Genomic DNA, 27,607 nt, shown 5'->3' on the forward strand with positions numbered 1-27,607 from the left:
ATTATATTTTCAAATACCCAACAGTTTGTGAATGACCTGTTTAAATTTGCCAGAAGTAGACCCAGCGATATCAGCAGCATCTGCAGACATGACGAAGGTTCTTCCATCTTTTGTAAAACTTGCTCTTAAAATATTTATTTAACTCCGTTATATCAATGTGCAGAGACTTCAGACATGGTTTAAATGGTTATTCAAGGTATTTGTGGATTGGATTCACAATATCCTTTTATGGGACTATATAAAAGTTGAACAGGGTCAGAAAAAGGTGAGGTTATTTTTTATTTTTTGTCATTTTCAAACTTCCGATTTAGGCAAAAGGTCAAACAAGTGATGGGCGTAGTGAGACGGGTCCTTTAAGATGCAGGAAGTCTTCCGCAGGCAAAGGGATCCACTCTGCGTTGCTCATGAATGCAGCTGAACAAGTGGCTCAACGTAGTGACAGCCCGGCTAACTGTTCCAGATGTGCGGACCCACTCCCTCCCCTCCAGGCTGCAACCCCCCCCGTCTCGCTGCACATGTCTCCCATAATGGATGCACACAGTTTCCCGCAGGCCCGTAGCCACGGCAACCATCTTCTAAATGGGCCGGAGAGATGGTCCCCGATGTGCTTGTGAGTTGACCCTCAGTCACACCACGGGAGAGCAGTGAAGCTAAGTAGATAATAAACCTGACTCACAACACAGCTACTGCAGCAAGAGATGACCATCCTCGCCCCATTAAAAGCTCATCAGGAGACTATTCAACAGCAGTAAAGCAACAACACAATACTTTTAGAACTGGTCGAGGCAGATTGAGATTACATGTCCGTGTTTGTGTGAAGAATTAAGATAGAATCATTTATGTGACATGGAACTGTGCAGTTAAGCAGCGGCGTGAAAACATCATTAACACTGAGATTGTGCTGAGCAAGCTGCAGCTTTGGTGGTTTCTACATGCTGACGGTGCGTCCAGAGGAACGTCTGAGGTGCCGTTTTACTGGCCCCGAGTCGCAGAACACCTCCGTTTCTCCTCAATTCATGAACCACCACACGTAATAACTAGTTTCACATGGTGCGTAAGGTTAAAGTCTTTTGAAATGTTTAAATAAAATAACATTATTATTATTATTCCAGTAAGCAATGGTAGGGGAAAAGTATTATTGCTAAAAGTAGCAATAATACTTTGTAAAAGCACTCAATTACAGGTAAAAGTCTTGCCGTGAAAATGGAACCCAAGTAATGTAAATCCAAATGTACTTTAAAGAAAAAGTATATTTTTTTGCTTTTATTTCGGTCAATTTCTTTTCTTTCTTTTTTTAAAATCATCATATTTTCTAAAGCTTATTATATGTAAATATGAATCTATAAAGTAACCAGTAAATAAAAGCTGTCAAAAAAAAGAAGTAAAAAGGTGAAAAAAAACTAAAGTAGCATGAAATGGAAATACTCAAGTTAAACATATCAGGACATCAAAGTACAGTATTTGTGGCTTGGCTGCTGTGTGTGAGCTGCGTGGCTCGGAGGGATGCAGGTGGGCACGGACGCCCCAGAAGGTTGTGTTTTAGAGGGTGAATCCCAGCAGAGCAGCCTGGTGGTCTGGAGGGAGAACGAGCAGGTGGGATGCTAAGGAGGGAGCCAACACTGGGTCCAGGTAGTGACCCCTAAAATACAGCCGTGGCCGCCCCCTAACCAAACCGCCAGCTGGGGCACACCGACTGAACCTACAGCCGGCGACCCGCTGGGGAGAGCGAATTAGCCAATGAGTGATGCAGAGATGTCAGCTCACTCGTCTCTCTCTGCCAGCATACAAATGAGAACAGCTGTAGAGCAGACTACATGCTAGCTTCAAGTGATCCTCAGCAATCAGCAGACTGTTTGATATCAATCTGCTGTTTGCTCTTCAGCATCTTTAATCTCAATTCAAAACCTGCCACAGAAGGTTGCATCAGTGTGGAGAGTTTGGGAGGCGACAGAGGGGACAGTGGGTGTGGTGGAGTGGAAGAGGGGGAGCCGAGAGGTTGGAGACGGGGGAGGCGGCCCCGTCTGTCTGAGGGCCCCATTGTGAGAAAGACACTTCCTGTCTGGAGAAATGGCAGCATTTTGTTATAATATTGATTGCTTTAGTGTCCTAATTGAGGCTGGATTGCAGAGATGGGTGGCTGATTGGAGGGGGTGGGGATGAGCATATCTCATTCAGCTACATTGAACAGCAGCTTGAGTTATTCTTAGCTGCCTGGCTCCTGGTGCTGCCCTGCCCTGCTCTGCTCTCCTCCTCACCAGTACATGAACTAATGCAGGGTCAAGGAGGCCCCTCTGGCTATGCAATGCCAAGCAATCCTACCCAGTACATTTTCAGAGTCACTCATAAATATCTTATCTCCCCAACCACTTAACCGTAACTAGGCACAGCAAGCCTGTCGGAGCTTTTGATGTCATAATATTTAGAGCAACACTTTAAGCTTTTCCAAAACCAAAACTAAAAAGAGCAAACAAGTTTACACTCCAGCAACTGCAACCAAAGTTATCCAATACTAACTATTTATTCACTACAGTGGAAGAACAGTAAGAGATTTATTTAGGCTATTTATGTCCATGTCTTCTACATGGATCATTAGCGAGTGGGGATGTTTACTTTTCGAGTAATGTAGCTTTAGCCTCGATATCATGTATGTAGGCATGAAGACATAAATAATAAAACAGGTTTTTTTTACAGGATTATGTGAAATTAATGTTTGCTAGCAAGAAATTAGAAGTCTGCTTTTGTCTACCTTTGAAATCAAGGACCCCTTGTTTCAAGAGTTACTGTTATCACTATATGTGTCGTGCAAGAACAGAAAGCTTGACAGACATAGCAACATAATGGGGGAGGGGCTTAGTGTACAGGCAGTTGCTGCAACAATAGCTTAATTATGACCTTCAAAGAAACTTTTACACTCATCCAGTTGGCGCCATATTCACATCATCATCATCTGAATAATTTAAGAATTATACCACCCCCGTAATCTGTCGTAACCCAATGCTAATGCATTTAAGGTGCATAGGGAGTTCAAATGTCTTCAGTAACAACTCTCCCCAACATGTGCTCAAAGCCCTGACTATTGTTTCATAAGCCCAGGCTTTTATCTCCGCTTGAACGCTTAGCTGTGCTCCTCATACTTAAAACAGCCCGCTTTCTGTTCCGAGAGCCGAGCGCTGTAAACAACGCTCAGCACCAGTCTGAAGTGCGTCGCTGTCGCTGCTTTAACGTCAAACCCTCTTCAACAACACACATCTGCACTAATGGCCTCACAGACGTGACACGTCTCCTGCAGCTATGATTATTCATTTATGCTTCTATTACAACATGCTGGAGGCCGTAGCATTTAGGCCATATCAATGTAGCTGCATGTACTGGATCCATCACAGGGCTAACATGCATGTCTCATGTGCGGTCAGTATATTAAAGCCTTGTTGCTCTTCTACAACTGGGAGGACAGTGCTCAGCTCCCCATCCCCCCTATAATTGCAGACCGTGCCAAATATGTATGCAGCCAAAACAGCTGAGTGGCAGCCATTGACCAAGCCTTGTTTCTACAGCAACATCCATCTGCAGACGATGCCTCCCAGCCCACCCACTTATTCATTCATTCATTCATTCATGCAGTGGATTTAACACTGAGACCACCAACACTCCCCAACAAACTATTTCCTCACGGGAGCCTCGAGTGTCTGATCTCTGCCAAGTGTGAGGAGAAACCGTGTGGCGTTAAGTTCAGGAGAGGGCGGGACCTTCAACCTTTTGGGGTCACATGGTGTCACATTACTGTTGTGATTTCCAGAAAATGTATTGATTAAGTGATCGTTTAATGTCATTCTATGAACTTTAATTGGTTCCTGTTTCTCACTTGTGACTTTGATTGGAACAAAAAGCATGAACATGTGACCTTGGGCTCTGGGAATTTTAGACATTTTAAGAATTTATTAAAAATTATAATTGATTGATCATTCATAGCAGCCTTATTTTACAAGTATGAAACAGACTTTAAATTATTTTATCAGAAATAATGACGATTGTTACCTTAATCTTACCTCTAGAAAATGTCACAAAATAGTAAAAAAAATATTTTGACTAACAACAAAGACAAATTACTTAAATGATTAAAAGATTCTAAAAAACAGGTGGAATTCAGATGTCAGTGGACTTGAATCAAATAATAGTTTATTTTAATATTTTAGATCTTCCGAGATTTGTTAGTGTCTCAATAAAGGGCATTTTTCGCTACATTGAGACATTTACGAGAATAAACAATAAATCGATCAATCAATCATTTAGTCTATAGCATGTCAGAAGATAGTAAGTAACCAGAGCTCATTGAGATAACTTAAAATGTCTTTCTTTGTCAGACAGACAAAAATAAAACATGATTTACTTCCCTCATTCTCTTACGACCTCAGTGTGTGTCCAGTGTCCTGCCATCTAAATTTGTCGAGATGAAAGCCGAACCCCTCACTGCTCTGAAGGCTCTCAGCAACTGAATCAACAGTAACGCGCCACACTGCCATCTGACGGAGCTCGTCCTTGTGGAGAAGCCCCCAAAAAAGTGGTCTATTTTAGCAGGAGGACACAGGTGTAGCCTTGTAAACCCCTAAGAGAGACTCATGGGCCGCTGTGTATGCATGAAAACCTGCCGCCTCACGGTAGTATGCCTCCGCCAAACAGTCAATTAGTTTATGTCCATGTCTGTCTCAAATGTCATCACTTCATAACATTGCTATAATTAGCATATTCATTCTTAGTTATGGCCAAAAAAACATATTTTGTGAGGTCACAGTTACCTTTGACTACCACATTCTAATCATTTCCTCCTTGAGTCTAGGAAGAATTTGTGCTAAATTTGAAGAAATGTTCCTCCAGGAGTTCCTGAGATGACATTTTCACGAGAATGGAACACACGTACATCCTGAAAGACGTATGGACGGACAACCCAGAAAACATAATGCCTCTGGCATGAAAACACCCATCAGAACTGTATTTATATGAGACTCCCAGACATAGTGGATCTACTGTAAGGCAATACAAAATTATACAGGAGGGTTCAAATGAATTCTTCTAACCTAATTCTGCACAGTTTTGTTTTTGCTTGTGATGAAAAGCGTCTGAAATGCAAATCAGATGAAATATATATATATATTTTCAGGAGCAATTTTTGTTTTGTTCAGTCTCCACTGTAAATTCAGTTTAGAGCAGCAGACTTCTACTGTATATTTTGATTTTAATTGTCTTCGTTATTAAGTATCAGGAAATTGAACAATAAAGCTTCAAAATCAGAGTTGATGTTTTCACAGGAAATTATTTGAGCCATCTGGGACTTGTTTCACAAAACTAGATTAGACAGGTAACCATATCAGGTTTTAAACATGCATTTTAACATGCTTTTATTCCAACGCTGCATCGGAAAATAACACGAGGCTACTTTGTGATGATAACTCATTATTTCTATTATTGGAAAAAAAAAAGAAAAAAACGCACACAGTTAATTACCTCCGATGAAATCATAAATTTAACATTTCCGTCAGATAAACCTCATCAGGCATGAACAAACTTAGTTTCTCCTATTTTCCTCTCCCATCCACCGGCAGCAGAAATCTTGCATTACTTTTTTTTATTATCATATATTCACAATATTACTCAGGTAATAACACGACGAAACTGCCCAATGTATATTTACTATTTAAATACTATATGTGGATGTAATTCCTAACATTTCTATGGCCTCTTATTCTATTAACTTGTGTTAATAATTATAATTCACTTTACTGCAAACCAATTCTTGCTGCTGCAATAAACACATTTCTCAGCGAGCATCACAGTTTGATTTAATGTCATAATAAGTGCAGTTCTATTGACTTAATGAACAACTCTGCCTCGTTTACATGAATGAGCTAACCAGGAAAACAGAGTCAACAGAGCCAGATGGTCCTCCAATTTCACTACAGTTAACCCACAGAGAGCCCTAGTTACACATGCTTTGGATAAAATAGCTATCAATATCATCTAATATCCTTTCCTCGTCATCTCAGAGGGAGAAGATGGGCGCAGCTGTTATACCAAGTGAGTCAAGTGTACCCATCATGCCTAGAGGCAGCCCAGAGCTCCAAAGTTTAATTTTTCACAATGACAGACTAAAGTCAACAAGGTGTCAGTCCACCAAGCTTGAAAGCATGGATCTTTGTTTTCGAAATCATACACCTCAGGCTGTCGCGTCCTCTCTGTTAGGATTTCCCCAGGGCCTGAAGTTTGAATAGGATGTCAGAAACGTACTGTATCTGCATGCGCAGCTCAGCTGAACATACTGTAACATAAGAAAATCTCTCATTGGAGAGTTGTCTGGAATGAAAAGAACAGGAGGGAAAATTATAAGATTGAACAAGGAGGAAAGAGGGGAATTTGATTCTGGCTGACGATACGTATTCCTCTCTCCTGGCTGCACACAACCTCTCCAGAATCAACAACCCTGATGTTTTTTCTAACTGAAGAAGATATCTAGTCTGGCGGCAGGTTGAGCGATCCACCTTGGATGACCAGTCCGCCTCCTGAGGGTGAACTTTTGCCTGTCTGCCTCCTCCTCTTCACTCCTCTTCCTCCTCGGCCCCACCCCTGCCAACCCTCCCTTGTACATGCTCATGGGTTGGCTGTGTGGTGCTTCTCTGTAGACCACGGCACATAAATCTTGACGGAAAGAGCAGCCCGAGAGCCTGACGCGTCTCATCAGGAAGCCCTCAGCCCAGAAACACAAGTCAAATGAGTCAAAAACACATTTGGTGTTTTTCTTACCCAACGAAGCCACAGACAGAAGCCAAACATATTTCAAGCGTTTAAAATAAAGGCTTCACTAGTGAATTTCTGAAGGCCAACACCAATACCGAAAGATTGATTATTGTCAATATCTTTATATACTGTATGACCATGACACTTTAACTGCCGAGGAAATCTAAGAATAATTCAAAAGTCAACTGTAAAAAAGAAAAAGAAAAAATATAATTTAATGCTGGTTTTACTGACTGATTTTATGTAGCTGTGGTCAAACAAAACCCTTAATTACAGCAAGAGGGAAACGCATGACTCGACAATATCCCATAAAAAAAAGGCCAAAATTGGTCTGACATATTGGCAAATAATACAAATGTTGCTCGGACCAGATTTTATATTTATGTATTCAAAGGGACCGTGAACTCTCAATGTGTAGCAGAGGACAGACGATATGTCAGTGGTTGATCCTTGTGAATCCATTACAACATCAGTAAACGCTTACAAGTGATTGATTTAAAATGATAAAGACTCTTGTATAAAAAAGGGGAACAATTTAGGGCCCAACTTTCATATAGTTGAGACAGTTACTGGCAAAAACAAATGCAGTCTCAGTCACTAATACGACACAAAAAACACTGAACCTTACATTTCCCATAATGCAACTCAATAAAAATGTTCATTGGACCACCATTGGTGGAACAATTGTCACACTCAGACTCTGCAAAGCCTCAGAAGACGTAATTCAATTGTAAAAACAGTTGAATTATGTCACAGCACAGTACCGCACTTGCTTATTGAAGTACAGAAAGAAAACTTTCACAATCACTGCTGTGACAAATGCTCCTCCTGGATCCAGCGTTTAAGAGTCCCATTGGATCTCGAACAACATGCATATTTTCAGAACCCCCCTTGGCAAGAGACATTAGTTCTGGCGCTGTCCAACCTCCAACGGTCTCACAGTCAGTAAAAGCAGCAAAGCAGACAGACAGCCCACTGAGTTGGGGATAACATTCCCGTTTTAATCTGAGCAGATGAATCACATCTTCACACACGTAGAGAACGAGAACAGAGAGACATTCTTCTGCTGAAACATACGAATCAGACAGCCAAGTGTGCTCCTGCAAAAGATAAACTGCCTGAGCTGTTTGATGATACCTCCAAAAAAATTCCAAGGATTCAGATTTTCATTTGGACACAACTTTTCATTTGTAAATGTGAAAACTTTAATATTAACTTTTATATTAAAGTAATACAGTAGTTTTACATTTTTGGAAGTAATCTTACTTGCTTTATTGTTGAGAGTTAAGGCCTTTACCCACCCAGGGGATTTGTATTTATTATGTCAATATCCTTTTTCAAACTGCTGTTTTTGTGATGAGAACTTTCACACAGAACTGGAATAATATACGAAACATTTCCGGAGCTAGGTTGATTTTTCTTGAGCTTTCGCACAGCGAATACAGGCATCAACCCATGAAGTCGCGTGGAAAGGGTTGAGTTGCATGAAACAACAACACGGCAGCTTCACAGTCCGAACCAAGGCAGCTAACTTTATTACTCCTTTCAACCTTGACAAAGGCAGCGCAGACCTATTCCACCTCTTCCAGTCTTACTTTTCACATAAAAAGACCTGGACAGATACGTATTTCGCATTTTCGTGTTGTTTATTTGTACAACCTTGGTGTTTAAAAGGCCTCTAGATGATTGGATTGATGCTACTCTCATAGCTGTCCATTCAATATGAGGCTACAGCCAGCGGCCCTTTGGCTTAGCTTGGCATAAAGAATGTAAACGGGGGGGAAATGGCTTTCTCTGTCATAAAGTAACAAAATCCAGCCAAACATTGGACAGTTTAGCACTAGAGACAGCTGAGGCCGATGGAAATGTGATATTTTTGTATTTTTAATTTAGTCATAGATCAAGGTATTCGCAAATAAAACGTGACTAAAGTTATTTAAATTTATCCTGAAGGGAACAATAATATCTTTACAAAACTGTATGCCAATCAATCCCTTCCGTGGTAGATGAGAGATTTACTGAAAAGCCATAAAAGTCAACATTGTCGTGGCACTACAGAAAACAAACAAACAGTGGATCACCAAAGATTCATCCTTTGGGGACCATAAATGTCTGTAAAAAATGTCATGACAATCCAGCCAAAAGCTGTCGAGATATTGCGGTCTGGACTGAAGTGGACTGAACGTGAGCATGGCTAAAAAAAACATTCAGATGACATAATCCTTCACAAACCTCTGGACATTACTCCTCGCCAAAAGTAAATGTACTAGCAGCTCTTTCACACTTCACTCAGTCATGCAAACCTGAATGCCAAACCCTGACACCTGACCCCGCAGTGACCCCGAGTGACCCGACCCCGGGGGAGTGAGCAGCTGCCCTCAGCTCCCCCGTCTGATCACACTCCAGGCTCAGGCAGCTCAGAGAAGAGTTAGCTAGCCAACAGAGAAAAACCTGAGCATGTCTCACTGCTTCAGAACAACGTGTCAGAGAGAGAGAGAGAGAAAGAGAGAGAGAGAGAGAGAGAGAGAGAAAGAGAGAGAGAGAGTGAGAGTGAGAGAGTGACCGACCAACAGCAACAGCTGAAGTTGTCTTTCCCGCTCTTTTTTCAATCCAGCCAGCTCACATTGGACAGTAACATATAGACCAGGGGTCACCAACCTTTTTGAAACCGAGAGCTACTTCAAGGGTACAAAATAAAACGAAGGGCTACATGTTTGATACAACCTTCCTGAACAACAAAGTTGCACAGATCCCCTTTTAATAATAATAATAATAATAAATGTGAAGTGACTGTCTGATCACATAATGTTAATTATTCATCACAATAATTATTAACAATAATTTCCACGACAATGATGGCAGAAAATAAAATAAAGTTATATCCGTTCAAAAAATAATAATAATATTTAGTTACTACTAAATAGCTTTTTGTGGAAAACAATAAGCAATTTCTTTGCAAAACAAAACAGAATATGTGAGCCATCAGGTTGTATCAGTATTAGTGGCTGCAGTGAGCTGCTTTCCTCTACACATCTTTTTTAAAAGGGGGTTGTAGATTTGTTATGCTCTCAATTCATGCTCAATGTTGAGAGACGCAACAGCGAGTCGCGCATGCGCAGCGTAACCTGTTAACGGCGTACGGTGAACATTTAAAACCAGCATTTCCTCTTGCGCCCCACTTCTAATAAATACCGCCCCAGTTTGATAAATACTGACTTAAAGGAAACATGGTGTTCATTTATTTTAATGACAACCACAAAGTGAGCAGGCTTTGTCACTGTAGTGTGTTTTTCAGGCTTTTGGAAGAATATTTCCAGAGCCTCGATATGCGAAGTCAGAAACGTCATTTATGGAGCTCTACAGGCTGTTTGTCTTGACCTGCAGATACATGAACTTTTAGGCTTTAAAGGTGATAGCTGATAGCTTCAAATAGTGATAGCTTAAAGCAGCAAATCCCATTGTGAAAAGCACAACTCCGCCGTGCGCGACACAGAGAGCAGAGAAGTAGACGCGACCATGTAGAGACAGAAATGACATGCTGTCGTGTAGATACGATCAATAACATACGGCCGTTTAGTTTGTTTAATAGCAGAACAAGGTGTAGACCTGTTCTATAGGAAAGAGAACCTTAAAGTACAGGGCGGAGGGCGCCTGCTGATATACTGAAACATTGACTTCAGAAATGGTCAGAGTTCATACATACAGAATTTTTGTCTTGTTTTTAAAATGTTATATTAAATATTGTCATTTGAAAATCTTTAATGGAAGAGCTTTTGATAAAAAAAAAAAATATATATATATTTTTTTTTTTGTGGACAAAGCTCAAAACTTGTTCTATTTTAGAACATGCCTCGCGACCAGGTGCCCGCGGGCACCGTGTTGGCTACCCCTGATATAGACAGTTCTTGTTGTACTGCACTTGAGTACAAATTTGAGGTACTTTTACTTTCCTTGAATATTTTCTTCTCATGCCACTCTATGCCTCTACATGTTATTTGCAGACAAAACATACAAATAGCTGATAATATACGTGTTGTTATAAATTACAACTACCCAACAGCAAATATAAGTACAGCTGAAACGATTAACATGAATAGGTTGACAGGAAATCAATTATCAACCTTTTTGAGCCATTTTTCATTCAAAAACATTTCATGGTTCCAGATGTGAAGATTGTCTGCTTTTTCTAAGAGTTATTTTAATTATTTCGAGGTTTGGACCGTTGGTTGGACAAGTGAAGGTGTCATTAATCATATTCATTCAAAATGAAAACAATCATTTGTTGCAGTTTTATGAGTTTTGAAAACAGAGCTCCATTTCAACCAACTACAACAGTAAAATCCTGCTTTTTTATAAGACTAATAATAAACAAATGATATAATATATAATAGTATGGCTTCATATAATATCATTCATTACTTTCAATCAGTTCAAACACATTATAAATGGATATCTTTTTCTCCCTAAATGGACAAAACAAACCAAAACTGCAATACAAAACCAAACTGTGGGCTTGAGAACCACAAGCAAATACACATCTCAACATGAGTTACAACATGATAAAAGGCTCTTTGCCACTGAAGTCATTTTTTTTCAAATGCCTGAAAGAAAGAAAATTGTTTCCATATATAACTCGTCTGGCTCTGGGATTTTGTGCAGCAGACAAATGGCAAAACATCTGGATTATCTAATTTTAGCATCTGCTCAGACAGATTGATTTAGGGGTACATGACCCAAGTAAAGTCGGAGTTATTAGCGGAACGTTAAAGCAGAATTGCACATGCTTGAACTCCATAATTATAAACCAGTAATGTGGCAGAAGGTTTCTATGCTACGGAGTCGGAACTGTGAGGGTTGTCTTTCGTGTCTCAGCCTTTCCACCAATATTTCAAAGGTCACAATATCGCCTTTCTTTCTGAGGTCAGGCAGCTGGACATATTTCAATACTGAAGACAGTTGTATGAAAGAGCCAAAGTGTCAAAGCAACATCTCCCCCACACAACTGAAAACTGTTGATCTTCCCCTGTTGCCTTCGTAACAAGCATCTTTTCAGAGCATTTCGAGCTGTTTAGATTATCGTTATTTTGTCCGTTGCCGAGGGATTTGATTGGTGTTACATCATGGGTATACAGCGAGAGTGGAAGAGGCTGAAGGCTCATCTAGGAATCAGTGGGTGATCAGTAACTGTGTGGCCTGAGGAGCCGAACAAAAACACTTTTTATCAAGCTGTAACCAGTGCAAAAAATAGTTAGAAAACATTTAATGCGGCATTAACTGAAAGTTTAATTCAAACCCACATTTTAAAGGATGAGGCTGATGATATACTATATACACACACTTATATAAGTGTTGTCTGTGTATCCAAAGCCTGCTATACTGTATATTGTATCAGTTTTATTTATTTATTTAAGGTTAGGTTAATTTAATAAATACAAATTTGTTCACCGTTTTCCGCTTCTCAAATTGAAAACTGAAGATTCTCTGGTTTTGGAGGGTAAGTTGGACAAAACAAGATGTTGGAAATCACATTAATAAATTATAAGAATAATTGGTAAGTTCGAGCTCTATTTTTAAAACAAACCTTTATAGATAGTAATAACATCATTGGGGGTTACGATCAGACCTTTAAACACCTTTTATGAAAAGTGTTGACAGCAGTATTTCTTCTTGCAGGTCTTTGACTTTCACCATGAACGCTGTCAGCTGTAAGAGGATTAACAAGTCAAACAACCTGATGTTCTCTCTTCAAATTTAATTCTGCATTGAAGGATACACATTTAAAGTGGTTTGTTCCTTTCGCAGATTTTTACACAGCCATTCATTGTTCCTGAAAGCCTCTGGGGAGCTTTGTGGTTGGAGCTCTATTAACTGCTAATACATCCACAATCTGTACTAAACAGATACAGGAGATTATAGAGATCAGTTAGCAACAAGTGATGGAGCTCAGTCCAGACAATGAGATAAATCTACTGTGTATAATAAGAACAATATAGTCTGAGAGGACAGCCGTTTCTATAAATGCAACCGTCAATTTCAGCGTACAATATTTACAGTGAATCTGGCAGCAGCATGTGTTGCTCCCCTCCTGAACTTCCTGCTGTCAGCACAGTTCTTGGACGCTGAACTGGAATTCATAAAAAGAGACAATGAATGGGAATGCGGCCAGTCGAGTGCGCAACCTTGAGTTGTTGTGGGGTCAGCGGTGAAGTCATTCTGGAAACTACAACTCCCACTTTGATATAAAGATGGGAAGAAACAACAATCCTGCTTCCACATTCACTTATTCAATGGATCAGTCTGGAACTCGACTTGACCAAATATCACATTATTTTTCTAACATGCCACAAGATCGTTCTGCTCTTCGTGAGGACAGTGTAGAAAGGATTTACATTTAAAGTACTGAAATAATTAGCTGGCTATTTAATTACTCAAACAAAAGAATTAGCGGATGCTAATTTCAACAAGAGCTTAATCATTAAAGTAATTTAGCGAGACAAAAATGGCAAATTCATGCTGGATAACGTTGCTCGTTATATACCCATCTTTGGTTATGGCTGTGTAAAAAAATAAGATCACATTGGATGACAACCCTACAATATCATCGCGGTATCAATATCAAGGTGTTTGGTCAAAAATAGATGTGTGACTCACTCCATATCACAGCTCAGACATTACAATTAATCCTCTGGGGAACATGTCACAAAAAAGCGTCAACCTCCTTGTGTTGCAAGATGAAATGTCAAGTTATCAGGAGGAACTCAGTCGGAATCCAATAGCGTCCAATAGTTATTGAGATGAAACAACTTAGCTTCCTGTTTTGTTTTCGGGTTTGAATGTCGAAGCAATCCGGACTGAGAGGGCCTCCGGGTTAAAAAGTTCCATGATTGTAAAATTTGGCACTCAGTACAGAGAAGGTCTTTAATATCGGCTGGATTTGGGCCTTTGGACAAACCAGCTGGGTGTATTCGGCATACATAATGCAATGCCAACTCCATCCATCCCCCTTCAGCAATGGTGGCAGTGGCGGGGGTCGTGCAATTAGGCCAGCACAGCCCAAGGCGAAATGACACTTCAGTCAGGGAGCCAACAAAGACGGTCATGTTGAGAAAATGTGACATGGATTAACCCTTTCAGCGAGGCAAAAGTGGCGTTTACACCACTCCCCGTTAAGAATTGAATCGGTGTGGTCTGCTGGTGCTTCCTGTGCACCGTCACAAGGGAAACAGACTTGAATAGACGGCCTCAAATCGTGTGTTTATTATCACATAGGATGCAAGAGGATGTGTTCGACGTCACAACAGTATTGTCGGAGTTGGGTGGGGAGAGGGACGCTGCTGATCGGCGGGGATAAACGGGAGAAAGGCCAGAGAAAAGTCAGGATATGAGAGGTCTCGGCTGGCGGCGCAGGTTTATGTTAACTCAGGGTGGTCCGAGATGACGGCAACACACAAATATTTCAATGAAGATATTTGGTACGTAGGGAACACACACACACACACACTCACGATCCAGAAGAGGCCACGGCTGTGAGAAGCAGCCTGGACAATGTTCCATTGAAGAGGAAGACAATAAAGCCTACAGACGTGAAGCTCCTTGCGGCCTTTTTCTGGGCAACACACCAAATTGCATGTGTAAAAAAAAACAGCGGCAAAAATGGAGCGCCACTCACAACAGTAAGCCAATCCTACAGTGTAACACCCTGACATTTTGGTGGAATAGCAGAAATCCCTCTGTGAAAATCCCTACACAGGCGTGATGTGGTGGGGCTGAGCTGGGAGTCTTCCCAGCATTTTTGTGGGCTAAACATGCAGCTTGGCTTGCACTAGAAAGGCATACCAGACGTGTGAAGCATTCAGCTCTTTCCTGTCTGAAAGCTTGAGAGATGGTTGCTCGTCGAAACAACAACTCGGGCGGCTTCCACGTGAATTACGCCAATATCCCTTTCACTCTGAACCTGCTCAAAACATTAAAATCCTCCAAGTTCTGTTTTACACTTGATCCCAAAATTAAAACAACTGCCTTGAAGACGCAGCCCAGACAGCAGACTCGTGGTTTATGTTAGCATGTGGAGCTGGTGCTTGCTCAGACATCATGTGGAGCTCACAGTGTAACTTCAGCTGACTGAAAGACAGTCAAAGAGAAGAGGGCAGGTGGCATTTCCTTTGGGGTTTCCCCCAGGTGTTTCCTCTGAGCTGAAGTCAGCAACCCACCCCTGACGTCACTCTCAGGCTCTTTTCCATTGACCTGCGACCTCTTTCCCATCAGTCCATGGACCTGAATGTGGATGTGACTCCTGTGTCAACCAGCAGAGAGCTAACCGGACCCTGACACTAACAGCAAGGAAGCACAACAAGCCATGTAGGACACTGGGAAAACAGGGATCCCTGAACTTTTCGTAACTCAACCTGATATGGGACATTTAAATGTTCGTAGAAGTGAGGAAGAGGAAAACGAGAAATGAAGCATGGAACAGCTGGCTGCTCTCAGTTAACAATGTCGAAACATGGCACTGAGAATGACTCTGGAGATTTACAGCTACAGCAGTTATGGCGGACTCAAGAGTGAGAAAAGAAACGAGCAGGATTATACAGTTTTGTGAGAGAAAAAATTGAAACAGAGTCAGGGCTCATTGATCTCTTCGTCCAAAACCACACTCTCCAAGGAGAACCACAACAAACAAACAGTGAGAACACAATGAGAACCACTTTGACAACTCAGAACCATCAAATGCTTTGAATCTGTGCTTGAAAAGTGACCCCAAATGATGAATCGATCATTAAAATGGTTTTCTGTCGGTTAGCTAAGCGATTAATTGATTTATTGTTGCAGCTCTACCCAAAAGTACTCAATACAATACAAATGAATACAGAAAAGTTGAAGTAAAAATCTTGTGTGGGCCATCATTTTGGTTTGTATTAACGCTGGAAGTTGTTTCTTATGTCGTGACTCAGGTCTGGGTGTCATAACGGGGAGTCAGCAACCTCCTCGCACACATCGTCTCCCCGGGGTTTTGCCCTTTACTCTGAACCTGCTTTGAAAATTTCAGCAGACTGACGCATTTCCTGGCCTGTCCCTAGACCCGGTTCTGGCCCAGCCACGACCAAAAGTCTGCCCCCGCACACAGAGGAAGGCAAAGGAGGACGGAGAAGGGGAGAGAATGAGGCAGGGAGTGAGAGAGATGGAACAAATCAAAAACAGATGCTTGTACACGTGTGATTCAGCATTTAACAACGTAGTAGAGACGGAGCTAAGGGGGCTTGTGGAGCCGAAAGATTTTACCCTTTACATCTGCTTCACTTTCTGTATTTGTGTTGGATGTAGAGTCCTTTTTATATGACCTCAGGTGACGACAAACACACAGTTGCATGGTTGGACTACTCACTTTTATCCCTTTTTTCGGACCTATGGGGTGATCAACATGTAGCATGGGCTGATGTTGACACACCTGGATACTACCCAGCCACTTCCCCCTCCTGAGATCACGGCTTTTCAAGAAGCCTGGTAATCAGGGGAGACGTATCATAGACATTACATTAAACCCTGACGTCTGTTCCTCATAACTCTCTTTTTTCCGATTTTTCCTTGTGTTATTTCATTTATCAAGAGTGTCATGGTCAGACCGAGTACAGCTCATACCGTCTGCCGTCTGCGAGTCTGCTGACAAATGACACACAGCAATGACCAAGGAGCCAAACCCAGCCGCTGTCTCACTGAGAGGACACACGCAAATCTCCTCCAGCACAGTCTTAGAAACACAGCTGAGAGCTGGGCCACGAGTCGCAGCCGTTATGTGCTAAGGAAATTGGGTATTTTCCAATTAGTGTTCCATTTTGAATGTAAAACGCGGCCGGTGTAATGCAGTCCAGGCCAAACACGTGGCTACCCTAATGAGAAAACCTGATACAGATTAATCTGATTTCTAAAGCATGAACGTCTGTGTAATGTTTCTAGGTCACGCACTCATGAACGAGCCCATTTCAAACAAACCAGGCTCTCAAAGCAGTTGAAGCAACATCCTTTGGAAGGAGAAAAAAAAAATATATATATATATATAGTGGTGTTATCATTATTCTCATCTAACTTTTGACAAAAGTCTATAATGTAGTCATGTATAGGAACATCTGTAGCTTCATATTTAACTGACAAGTGTGAGAGTGAATCGATCATTTTATCTAATTCGAGAGCGAATAAGTATATTCCTCCATCCCATTTGTGAAAGCAACAAAAAAACCTCTACGCATAAAGAGAAAGAACAACTCTACTTCTGTATTACGCAAGCCTTCCCTGTACATCTGACAGCTCTACTTTATTGTATGGATATTCTACCAGGAATATTAGTCAGACTATTTATATTAACTTAGAATCACAATCCATTTCACATAACCGTCAGCCCGCCGTGGAGTCACGTTGCAGCTGAGGCTCAACTTCCTCTGTTCGGGGTCAGAAAGGGTTGAAGGTGTACAGATGATACTAATCCAAGTATGAGGAATTCCTGCAACCTGTTGATAGCTATGCTCTAATACACACATTCAAATCATTTCTCTTGTGATTCTAGACGTTCCCGTCTTGATAAAACACATGGTCGGGTTTGGCCAAATTGGAGCCTGACTCCTACACATCAAGGGGAAAGTGGTTTTACTCCTCCAAACATTAAACTGATATCTACAGCCATACACAATTGAGATCAGATGTTTGGTCTCCATAATTAAATCTGCTACAGAAAACAAATGCTGATTTGTGAGCGATTTTGTTCACTGAAGTAAGTAAGCCCAAAAGGACTATCAGTGTTAAAAATCTGCTCGGTGTGCGATACTTCCCTCACGGGCCCAGCTGTTGTTTTCAAACTCCCCTGCCTCGCATTCGTCATTGCTGGTCTCTTCCATGGTTTGTGTGATAGGAATACTAATGCAGAGTTACTACAACTCGTCCATCATTTAGGGCTCAGGAAGTTGCCATGGTGCTGATTCAATGTCTGCATGCGCAACCTGTGGCAACTCCGGATGGCCGATTTGAAAGAGAGAAATTCAGCTTTGGCTATTAGATTTCATCGCACTTAATAAACTGTTCACACTCTTGCTGTTTGTGCGCTGACTGATCGAGGTCTTTGTCACCTCTCAGGATGTGCGACAGAAGCAGATTAGCAGCCTTCAGCATGCAGCACCCTGCTTTCCATGGCTCTTTGTGTGAGCAGTGTGTGAAACGTCTTGCCATTCATGAAGATGAAATGAGAGGGACAGCCGGGGCTCAAGCAGCGAACCCCCTCCTTCAATACAAAGGGCTCAGGGATGACATCATCTCTGCATCCCAAAGCATCTCACCAGGAATGTATCCGCATTTACACAAATCATCAATTAACTTCCTGCATATATTATATGCAGGAAGTTATCGTGTGTGTGTGTATGTATATATATATATATATATATATATATATATATATATATATATATATATATATATAGTGCTAGATGACAGGAGGCTCTCCAAATCTGGCAATCCGACATTCACAATCACTTTTAGCCATGGTTTCAACTTCTCTCTTTTCATCCTACACACAACTATTTCTGTCACTTTTCATGTGAACAAACCAGTGCAAAACTATTAACGTCATCCAGGAGAAACTATCTGGGAGTTTAAATATTGGCATAAAGGCAGACATTTTCAGTGAAACAGAAGTTTGAGCGTGTTTAGCTTTTGTACTGTGTTATTCCCAGTGAAATAGAATATTTGAGCAGAGTACAAGCTGTTAATAGATCAAATATTTTGCATTTGACTGGACCGCTAAAAAAGTGGGCAGGCTGATACCGAGAGAGGAATGTGGCTCGAGACACACCCCCATTGTCTATACAAGTTTCCGATTTATTTTTAACTAGCATATTTAGCTTTACAAGAAGAAAACATGATTGGAATTTGATATGAAAATACTAATTAATGGATTTTTTTGTCAATGTCTTTGCATATGTTGTTAAATAAGTGCACAATATGACCGGGAATATGACATACAAAGGGTTAAAAAAAAAAAATCCACTTCTGCCAGAACTGCTACCTGATTAGTCGTTGATCAGAAAAAAACACAAGAATCTCAATCCACCTTTCTGTCCTGCAAATGCTAAAGCATGTATTTGCCTCCTGAGGTCTAACCACAGATTGTTTGGGTCTAACCCTGAAGACTTGTGCATCTGTTGCACATTGAGTTATGAGTTGTGTTTACTGCAAAGACATACACACAGTTAACACTTTACCAGGTAGGCCTACACCTGGCTAGAACTAATGCATTCTAACACAATAGTCCTGTAATAAAGTCTACTTTCATGAAGGTTATATCATTCGCTGACAGGTGTTTCTATTATTTTGTCCACCCCCGTTATACAAACGAGGGTCGGCTATAAATCATCTACAAACTACACCCACCAAAATTATAATTCAATTGCATCAACCCCCCTCGTAAACAGTTAAAACAGAACATCACAACGATCCTGAATGAGGATTTATTGCAGCATTGTTGCGTTAGACTGCATTTTAACTAGGTGTACCTAATAAACTGGCAACTGAGTGCATATTCCTTCAAACACTCTGATAATCTGAGTGCAGCCGCCCTACATGCTTTGGAGCCTGGTGAGCTCCGAGGCTCCAACTGGCAAAAGCCCTTCATCCGATCTCGTTTTAAAAAGATGAAAGCCTTTCCAGCTAATGGCGCAGCGCCGTCTCAGTGGGAGGGAAACAGCGCTGCGATTAAGAAATCATATTGCCCCATGTATCATTAGGTCTGTTTGCGGTCCTTCACATCAGGATGACACCAAACTGGACGTTAATCCTCCAGGTGTGACACCTCGCCGTCCACAGAGGGTGCGCAGGCGAATGTGGGCCAATCCCTGATTAGAGACGTGCGGCCATCACACTACACACTGCTGCTTTTAATCCGTCACTTTCATTACCTGGAGTTGTTGGCTGCGGGGCACGGATCTCGCTGAGGCCCTTTAACAAGATGGTGGGAATGCCCACCGCCTTCGTCACTGCACTTTTCTCATTAAATCAAGTACATGGATGGAAATTAAAATAGAGGAATACACTTATGGGGGGAGACGGTAGAGTGAAATGAGTCTGATGTGGACATGACATTAAATCAAAGACAAGCAGGCTTTATGGGTAAGACCTTAAAAATGCAACAGAACACTTGTCTTGATGGATGTGATGGAGACCAGCTGGATGTTAGCAATGTGTGTGTTTTTTCAATCACAATAATGCTGCAATCCCCCCCTCCTCCTTATGGAATAAGTCCCAGTCTTGTTGGCTGAACGACACACATTCAAGATGGAAGGAGGTCAGTCTGAAGTAGAGCAGAAGCAACAAGACCTTGCAGTCAGTCAGTAGAAATCCCTTCCAGCTCCATGCAGCTGGAGATGCAGATCTTCCAGGAACACAAGAAACATCCTCCAACCTCCCAAAGGTCACAAGGATGAACCGAAATGAATCAGGATGCTTGGAATGAAACATGGCTCAGAGCATTTAAGGGGCTCACTTCAGATTTGTTCTTGGTACCATTATGTAGCTAGCACGCACCCAACAGTGGCAGCCTGTGAGAAACGTTCCTGGTGGCGGCCGCAGTCCATAGTAGAATATGACTCTTTTAAACTACAGAAAAACAAAAAAGCACTGAATTCAGTAGAATAAGTCTTATTTAGCAGGAATGTAGCCGATCACAACAGGAAACTGTTGCTCTGTTGATTTTAAAATAATAAAATGTAAATAAGGACAAATCGAATTTTGATGCAAATGAAGTGAAGTCAGTGCCGGGTTGTTGTTTTTTTTAATGGAAAACTGCAATAAATATACATTTTATAAATAAAAGTGACCTCAATAGTGATACAAATAATTGTGATTATGTTTTCTGACATGTTTTCGTGTAGGTCTTTATACATGACCAGTGGCAGACTGAGGAAAAATGCTCTTTTTACAATGTTTTTACAATGTCATTTTTAAGAAAGTCTAGAAAGTCAATAATCTGGTCCAGTTTTTCATTTGTGAAGATTTTCTGAATTTATTTGTCTCATGAGGCCTTCAATAACAAAGATAAATCAGTTAAAATACTAAAAGTGTGGTATTGTTTTCAGCTATATCACCCAACTAACGTATGACTCTGCATGCATCTCTGCTGTACACAGTATTTCTTAACAGTAAAACGTACAGACTCAATATCTTATTATTTACTTATATACCCACTCAGCAAGCGTAGTGAATGCATGTCTCGCTAAGCGTGACACTCCACGCTCTGCATTCCTTCATACCAGGCGATTCCTGGAATTTGACATGGTCCCCCCTCACCCTGTCATCTGACTTTGTGTCACAAATCCACCCATCCAGTCATTCTCTCACAGACACAAGCAGCGAGCGCCATAGGTCACTGGCCTTGGATTCTCAGCCTGTCGGGGCTCTCTGCACTGTGACTCAATGACAAACCCCATCACCATGAAGGCCTCGCCTCAGTTCTCCACCCCCCAGCTGTTCACATGGGAAGGGAGGGAGGGAGGATCATCTGGGCCGTCTGCCCCGGGCCGTGCAGACGCAGAGAAAGGAGTCCGTCTTTCAGCGGAAGTAAGAAGCTCTCTGGACAATAGTTAAATTGTGCCGGAGGACGTCTCGGACACATGAACGGACCAGCAAGGACGCTGGAAACCACGCCAAACCTCTGAAGAGGGTGCTCATGAAAAGTCCTCTCAAGTTTAACATAAAAACTAAAAAGGCATTCACTGAAGTTAAAAGTAGTTACTAAATTCCTGCGTTAGCTACATAATAAGAGTGTGACTCTTTAAGACCAAAGCACTAAAAGTAGCACCAAAGTCTGACACCAAAGTCTGACACAGTTACACAGTCCGTGTCACGCGGCAGGGATCTCTTTTGTAGAAATACACAACAATAAAATCTTTTATTGGCATATTTTGTTCAAGTTAATAATGGCTCGATCAGCTCTCCACCAATCAAAAACAATCCAATAACAACGCAAATGATGTTTACGAAGCTATTCGACCATCAAACACGCCGTGCTGATGGAGTGTACTGAATGAAAAGCCCGATTACACCAGGACTTGAAAGGACATTGATTCATTCCATCGCAGACTTTCCTTATAACGACGTTATTTCCTCACTTGGACGTGTAAATTTGAGCAAAACAGAAGGAGCTATTGTCCTTATTAGCTACGTTGTACCATTTACTTTCATATCAAATAAAAGGGGAGTGGTTTGCAGATGGTTATGAGACAAGATAAGTCCTGTGAATAACCTGTGTGACCTCATCATCCTGTAAACTAACTGACCGGTCACACATTCGTTAGCATTGAGAGCTTTGCACGAGAGCACGGTGTGCAATGGTGAGCAAAGTGCCAGGAGAAAGTAAACACAACAGTCGAGAGAAAACAGTGAAGAGCGGTTGTGACGTCACCGAGGTTCTAAGGTATGAAATTAAAACCAGCTGGCTGAAAAATAAGTCACACTGGTGTCAGAAATAATGTGTTTAAAAGTGCTCATAGTTATCTCTATTCCAGGCTGCTTTAAAAACATATACTTCACATGAACTACAACAGAAGATATGGGTTGCTACACCTCAATATTCACCTCCAGCGGTATGCGAGTGCGACCTCAAATTAACGCGTCAGTGGGGAGAAACCCGCTCAAACATGGCGTGTGGCCACTGTTGTGCCGGAACAAACACAAACACACACGTTCCTGCAGCCGTGTAATCATCACAGACCACTTTCTCCCAAAACAGATGTGGAGAGCATCGTTGGTTGCAATCGTACATCTGTCCGAGTTGTGGTATCCATAGAAACTAAACAAAGATACAACTCGTTGAGGAGGACTTCGGCCTTGAACAGGGCGGGTTATTCATCACGTTGGCGTGGAACTTGAACTTGGAACTGATTTCCTGCGTTTCTTTTACACATGTGGGAAGCGCCATGTCATGCAAATCCTCACAGTGAAAAGCCTTTTTTTTTCCCCTGTACTCTGGGCGTGCTGCTTCCTTCCAGTCATCCACCTCCAGGGTTGTTACATAACGCAACATAGCGCTGCTTTTAGCTCCACAAAGGAAACCAATTGAGTGCTCTCTGAAAAACGCAGTTACAGGCTTCAGTGGCTTCAAGAAAGTGCGTTTACTTTGTCTCTTTTGACAAAGTAAACGCAGCTAAACATCCTGGGAAGCAGATAAAACACTCTTAACATAAAGTGGAGGCGAGCGCACAATGACTGAACATGGAGCGTAAAGGAGCATCTCTCAAGCCAGTGAGGCGGGAGGCATACTTTCATTCCACACACACAGCCCCAGTTAGATCAAAGATAACTTTATCGACCTATTCATGAGAGACAAAAAAACAAGCAGTGAGCTCCAAATGATCTGGGAGGCGACTCTTTAGCATGCAGCTTGAAGCCTTCATGCTCAGCACATGAAACGGGCAAAGAGAATGTTAGTGCAAATACCCTTCACTCAGCGTTTCCCGACATGTGCCTTTCTCCAACCCAGATGGCCGTCATTAAGGTGCTGCTGCCAAGTCTGGAAGTCTTTGATTTATTTGGGAGCAGAGATTTCATCTCCAGGAGCCCTCACACAAGTGCACTCTTCCTAAGTACACGTTTTGGGGTATTTACACTAATTTATGCTACTTTATACTTTTACTCCTCTACATTTCTGAAGTCAATATTGTGCACAAAGTTTATTTTATAGAAAAGATATTTGATGAGTTTATCCAAGCAAATGCATTTTTTTTCAAGATTAAACCAGGTTTACAGTAGAGCTATGTCTAATTGGGGTAGGGCTGGGCGATAATTCAATATGATAATTTATCCTCTTTCAATGGAATCATATCATGATTAAATCAAATATAGAGATATCCTGATACACAAATGCATCATCTACATTGATAATAAGCACAGACTTACTCAACTTTCTCAGAGAATTATTATTTTGCACTTGAATTCTTAATTAAATTAGAAAATAATCTGTACTTTCATTTGTCAAGTCTGCAATTCACAAAAGAGTATTAAAAATATGTGGTTATTTAAAGACTATATATTTATTGTTCACAGACTTTGTCCATATCATATATTGGAGCGTTTCAGATATTTGTGCAGTTTCACCAAAAGAGTGATTTCCTTTATTAACTTCTCTGAGGGTTCATTTAAATAACTGTTCAGTGCCCAAAGAGGTCAAATTAGCCAGTATTCCACAAAAACAGCAAAGACTAGAGAAAAATCAAAATCATATATAAATTTGAGAAACAGGACTTTTTCTAGTTTCTTTGCTGAATCCTTTCAGGTTTCTCCAGATGCATCCTGTGACCCTTTGGATGGCCCTGAGCCGGAGATTGGGAACCACTAGACCAAACTGGACATATAGCTCGGGAACCCAAAATACAAGACAGATTACAGTCTATAAAATGTATACATCTTTAGTGATAAGTGATTAGTGGTATAGAAAGTAAATGGAATAGCTATGGGTTTTTTTCAGTCAGACAAATTGTGAGGTGAATTATTTGCTTTTTGTGACATGTTATAGACCAGACAAGTAACTGATGAATCAATAATGAAAGAGAAATAATGTGTTGCAGCTCCAGTTTGAACTGCATCCTTTGAACAGGAGCTCCTCTATAAAAGGAAACCAATACAGTAAACGATCTCCACACATTACCTTTCTTTATTCTGGATTAAGACTATGTTACTTGATTACATTTCTCCTGGACACCATTTTATCTGCCAAGTGGATGCTGATGAATACAAAAAAAATAAAGAAACGATGGCAGCACAAGGGAAGAAGCAAATCAAAATGCACCAACAGACAAGCCTCTGATCTCCTACTCTGCCCATGTGACAACTCATATGGCTGCATTGCTCATCATCGTGCCTCCTGCAAGAAATGACTGGCATGCAGGGACAAATTACTCACAAATCGGACTGATGTCCCAGATCTGGAGACTAATTAGAAACCAAAGACACCATTTATCGGATCATGGTATGAAAATACCTCTGAGATTTAGGTCCATATCAGAGAAGACACATGGGATTGATAAACCTCGAATCGCATGCAATGTCTGGGATAAATAATGTGCATTAACCCGCACGGCAACAACAGAAAATCGTAAAAAAGTCGTGTATGTGAATAAATTGTGGCATTCAACAATTAAAAACGAGCAAATTGGCATTCAGAGTGTCACGCTCTTACCTAAATCGGGGTGAATCTTTAATACATTCTTCAAAATCCACCGTCATTTTGGGCTGGAGGGTAAACTTTTAAACGCGGTTAAAATAGGGATTTCATGTCCCGGGTGTACAAGTAAAGGCTGAACGAGATGTTAGTATCCGAGACAGATCCGATCCTCCCGCCGTCTCTGTTCAGCAGCGGCTCAGTCTAAAGATCCGGAGCTGCGGAGTCAGTCCTGGACCATGTGCTGCCTTCAGGTGCTCTTGCTAAACTCGGATTTTTATAATGCGACGTACTACGTAGAAGTTGAAGCCGAGCTAGTCCGTTTATTTTCGAGGGGCTCCAGTTTTGAATGAGTGCGATTTCGAGGTACTTTGCACTAAATACTTTTATTGCACGAAATTTTATAGTGAACTCAAACAAAAATGTCAAATTAAAAAGTACAAGACTATACGCATCACTAATACTGTGTGCATGTAGCCTTAAAATAAAATAACTCATTATGCAGACTGGCCCATTTGAGAAATGATATATCATATAATGAAGTTATACTTATTGATGCATTCATGTGCACATCACGTTGCTGCTGAAAAATGGGGCAAATTATAAATACTTACGATACTGCTACACAGCTTATTTGTTCTTATCTTAACCTATAATACAGCAAAATTTATTTGTTGATCATATTTTGTATTTATGAATCTGAATCTGAAAAGTAACCTAAGCTTTTTAATAAATGTAATGGAGTAAAAAGTTCAATATTTGCCTCTGAAATGTAGTAGGGTAGATGAAGTATAGAGTACCCTCTCAGAAAATGAAAACATTCAAGTAAGGTACAATTAAATTGTACTTCAGTACAGTACTTGAGTAAATGTTACTTTCCACCACTGTTAAAAGCTATAGTACTTTGCAGATAAATGTTTTGATACCGCAATGAAAATATACTGAAGTGACAGTTAAAAGTCCTCCAGTCAAAATTGTAGAGTAGCTTACAAATGTAAAAGTACAGACGTATTAACAATACTTTAAATGTAGTGCCAATAGTAAACATAAGTCTTACACACTATGCAGAATAGATCCAGTCAAAGTGTTGTAGAACTGTATCGGTCTGCAGTATATTATTGTGTAAGATGCATTATCATGCAAACATAATTGTAATGTTGTAGCTGAGTGAGGTTAAGCTAATTGAACTACTTCGACAGAATTCCATTGGATAAATTCATAAAGCTGTGCATGTAAAAAAAAAAAAAACAGATGTCAAATAAATTAGGTCAAAAGTAGCATACAATAAACGTTTTCAAGCAAAGTAAAAGTATCAAGATAATACTCAAGCACAGTACTTGAGTAAATGTTTTGAGTTACTTTCCACCACTCATTAAAGCAAATTCCGTCATTTAACAGCTGCACCGTGTTATTTTCATTACAACTCGTGAAATGAATATTTCCGAAAGCATTTGAATGCAACACGTGTTCACTCCTCTGCATAAGAATGAGTGAAGCGCTGACGTCACAATCCTTCTAATTTGAATGAATATGACATGAGCAATAATCTAATATAGGTAGCCTACAAGTATGTTTCCTCCTCCGATTCAAACATGTTTTTATTGTTTTCTATTGAAACAGCAAAAAGAAAAGTTTCAGTAACTATAGGTACAAATATGCTGTGTGCTAATATACAAGTTTGCTTTGCTGATAATCAAGGTAATTCTCATTTCAATTGTTCTTTGCATTTTCAAAGAAGAGACAAAATCATTCTTAATTTTTCAGCTCCATACTCATTAGAGTGTGTCTATGAGTCTATTAATGTAATGAAGATATGTTATACTTGCGTGTGTTAACAAAAAGCAGTGACTAACAGACGCCCACTTTGGTTTCTTCAGACGCTCTGAACAGTCAAATTCACCCCTCTCATCTTTTTCACACCTCTGATACAGTATGGTGTGTTTTCCATATGAGATCATCCTGTTTTACTGCTGGTAAAGCCAGGAAATCTGTTTAAAAGCCTGACTCTGTGAAACTGATTGCTTGATTCTTAAACACTTTAAAGAAATCTTCAACACGTCAGAGGGTCGCTTTATCTATCTACTTTCCCATGCCGCTATTAAACGAGGGTATCTTAAGTGCATCAATTTCCTACAGCAAGGCTATTATTAATTCACAGGAAATGGGAAAGCTTGCAGAAAGAGCTCCTGCTTGGGATTTCACTGCAGGTTTTCATAAAGCGTCATTGTTCCTTCCGATCCCGGCTTTAAAAAAGCCGCGGCTCAGGCCAAGAATGAGGATGATCTCGTCCACTCTCAGGAGTCTGCAGAGGTGTCTGACATAACTGAATCTCAGAGGAAAAACGCAGACTTCATCAGCTGTTTAGGGTAGTTTGTTTACTTAAAATGCTCGTGCCGTGGCTCAAGGGACGGCGTTGGTCAACCACTTTGGTCCAGACCAAAAATCTCAATATCTATTGGATGGATTACCATGAAATGCTACAGAGACATCCACAGTTCCCCGATGTAACTTACTGCTACTGGTGCTCTAGTTACTTTTCCTCTAGTGCCACCAGGAGGTTGATATTTACTTCTGAGGGAAATATGTCTCAACAACTGCTTGATGGATTGCCATGGTGTACACATTCATCTTCCC

The 27,607-nt window shown here is 40.8% G+C and overlaps 1 protein-coding gene across 1 annotated transcript in view; it reads right to left on the minus strand.

The window, feature by feature from the left end:
* Positions 1-25,118, minus strand: part of LOC306743186 (arf-GAP with coiled-coil, ANK repeat and PH domain-containing protein 3-like) — a 63,398-nt gene extending 38,280 nt beyond the window's left edge. The window contains exon 1 of the mRNA XM_079225677.1: positions 24,992-25,118. Within this exon, the coding sequence (XP_079081803.1) occupies positions 24,992-25,038 (47 nt within the window). The 5' untranslated portion in view covers positions 25,039-25,118. The remainder of the gene's footprint in view (positions 1-24,991) is intronic.
* Positions 25,119-27,607: the final 2,489 nt, after the last annotated feature.

This window comes from Taurulus bubalis, assembly GCF_910589615.1.
Source record: "Taurulus bubalis genome assembly, chromosome: 11".
NCBI lineage: Eukaryota > Metazoa > Chordata > Actinopteri > Perciformes > Cottidae > Taurulus > Taurulus bubalis.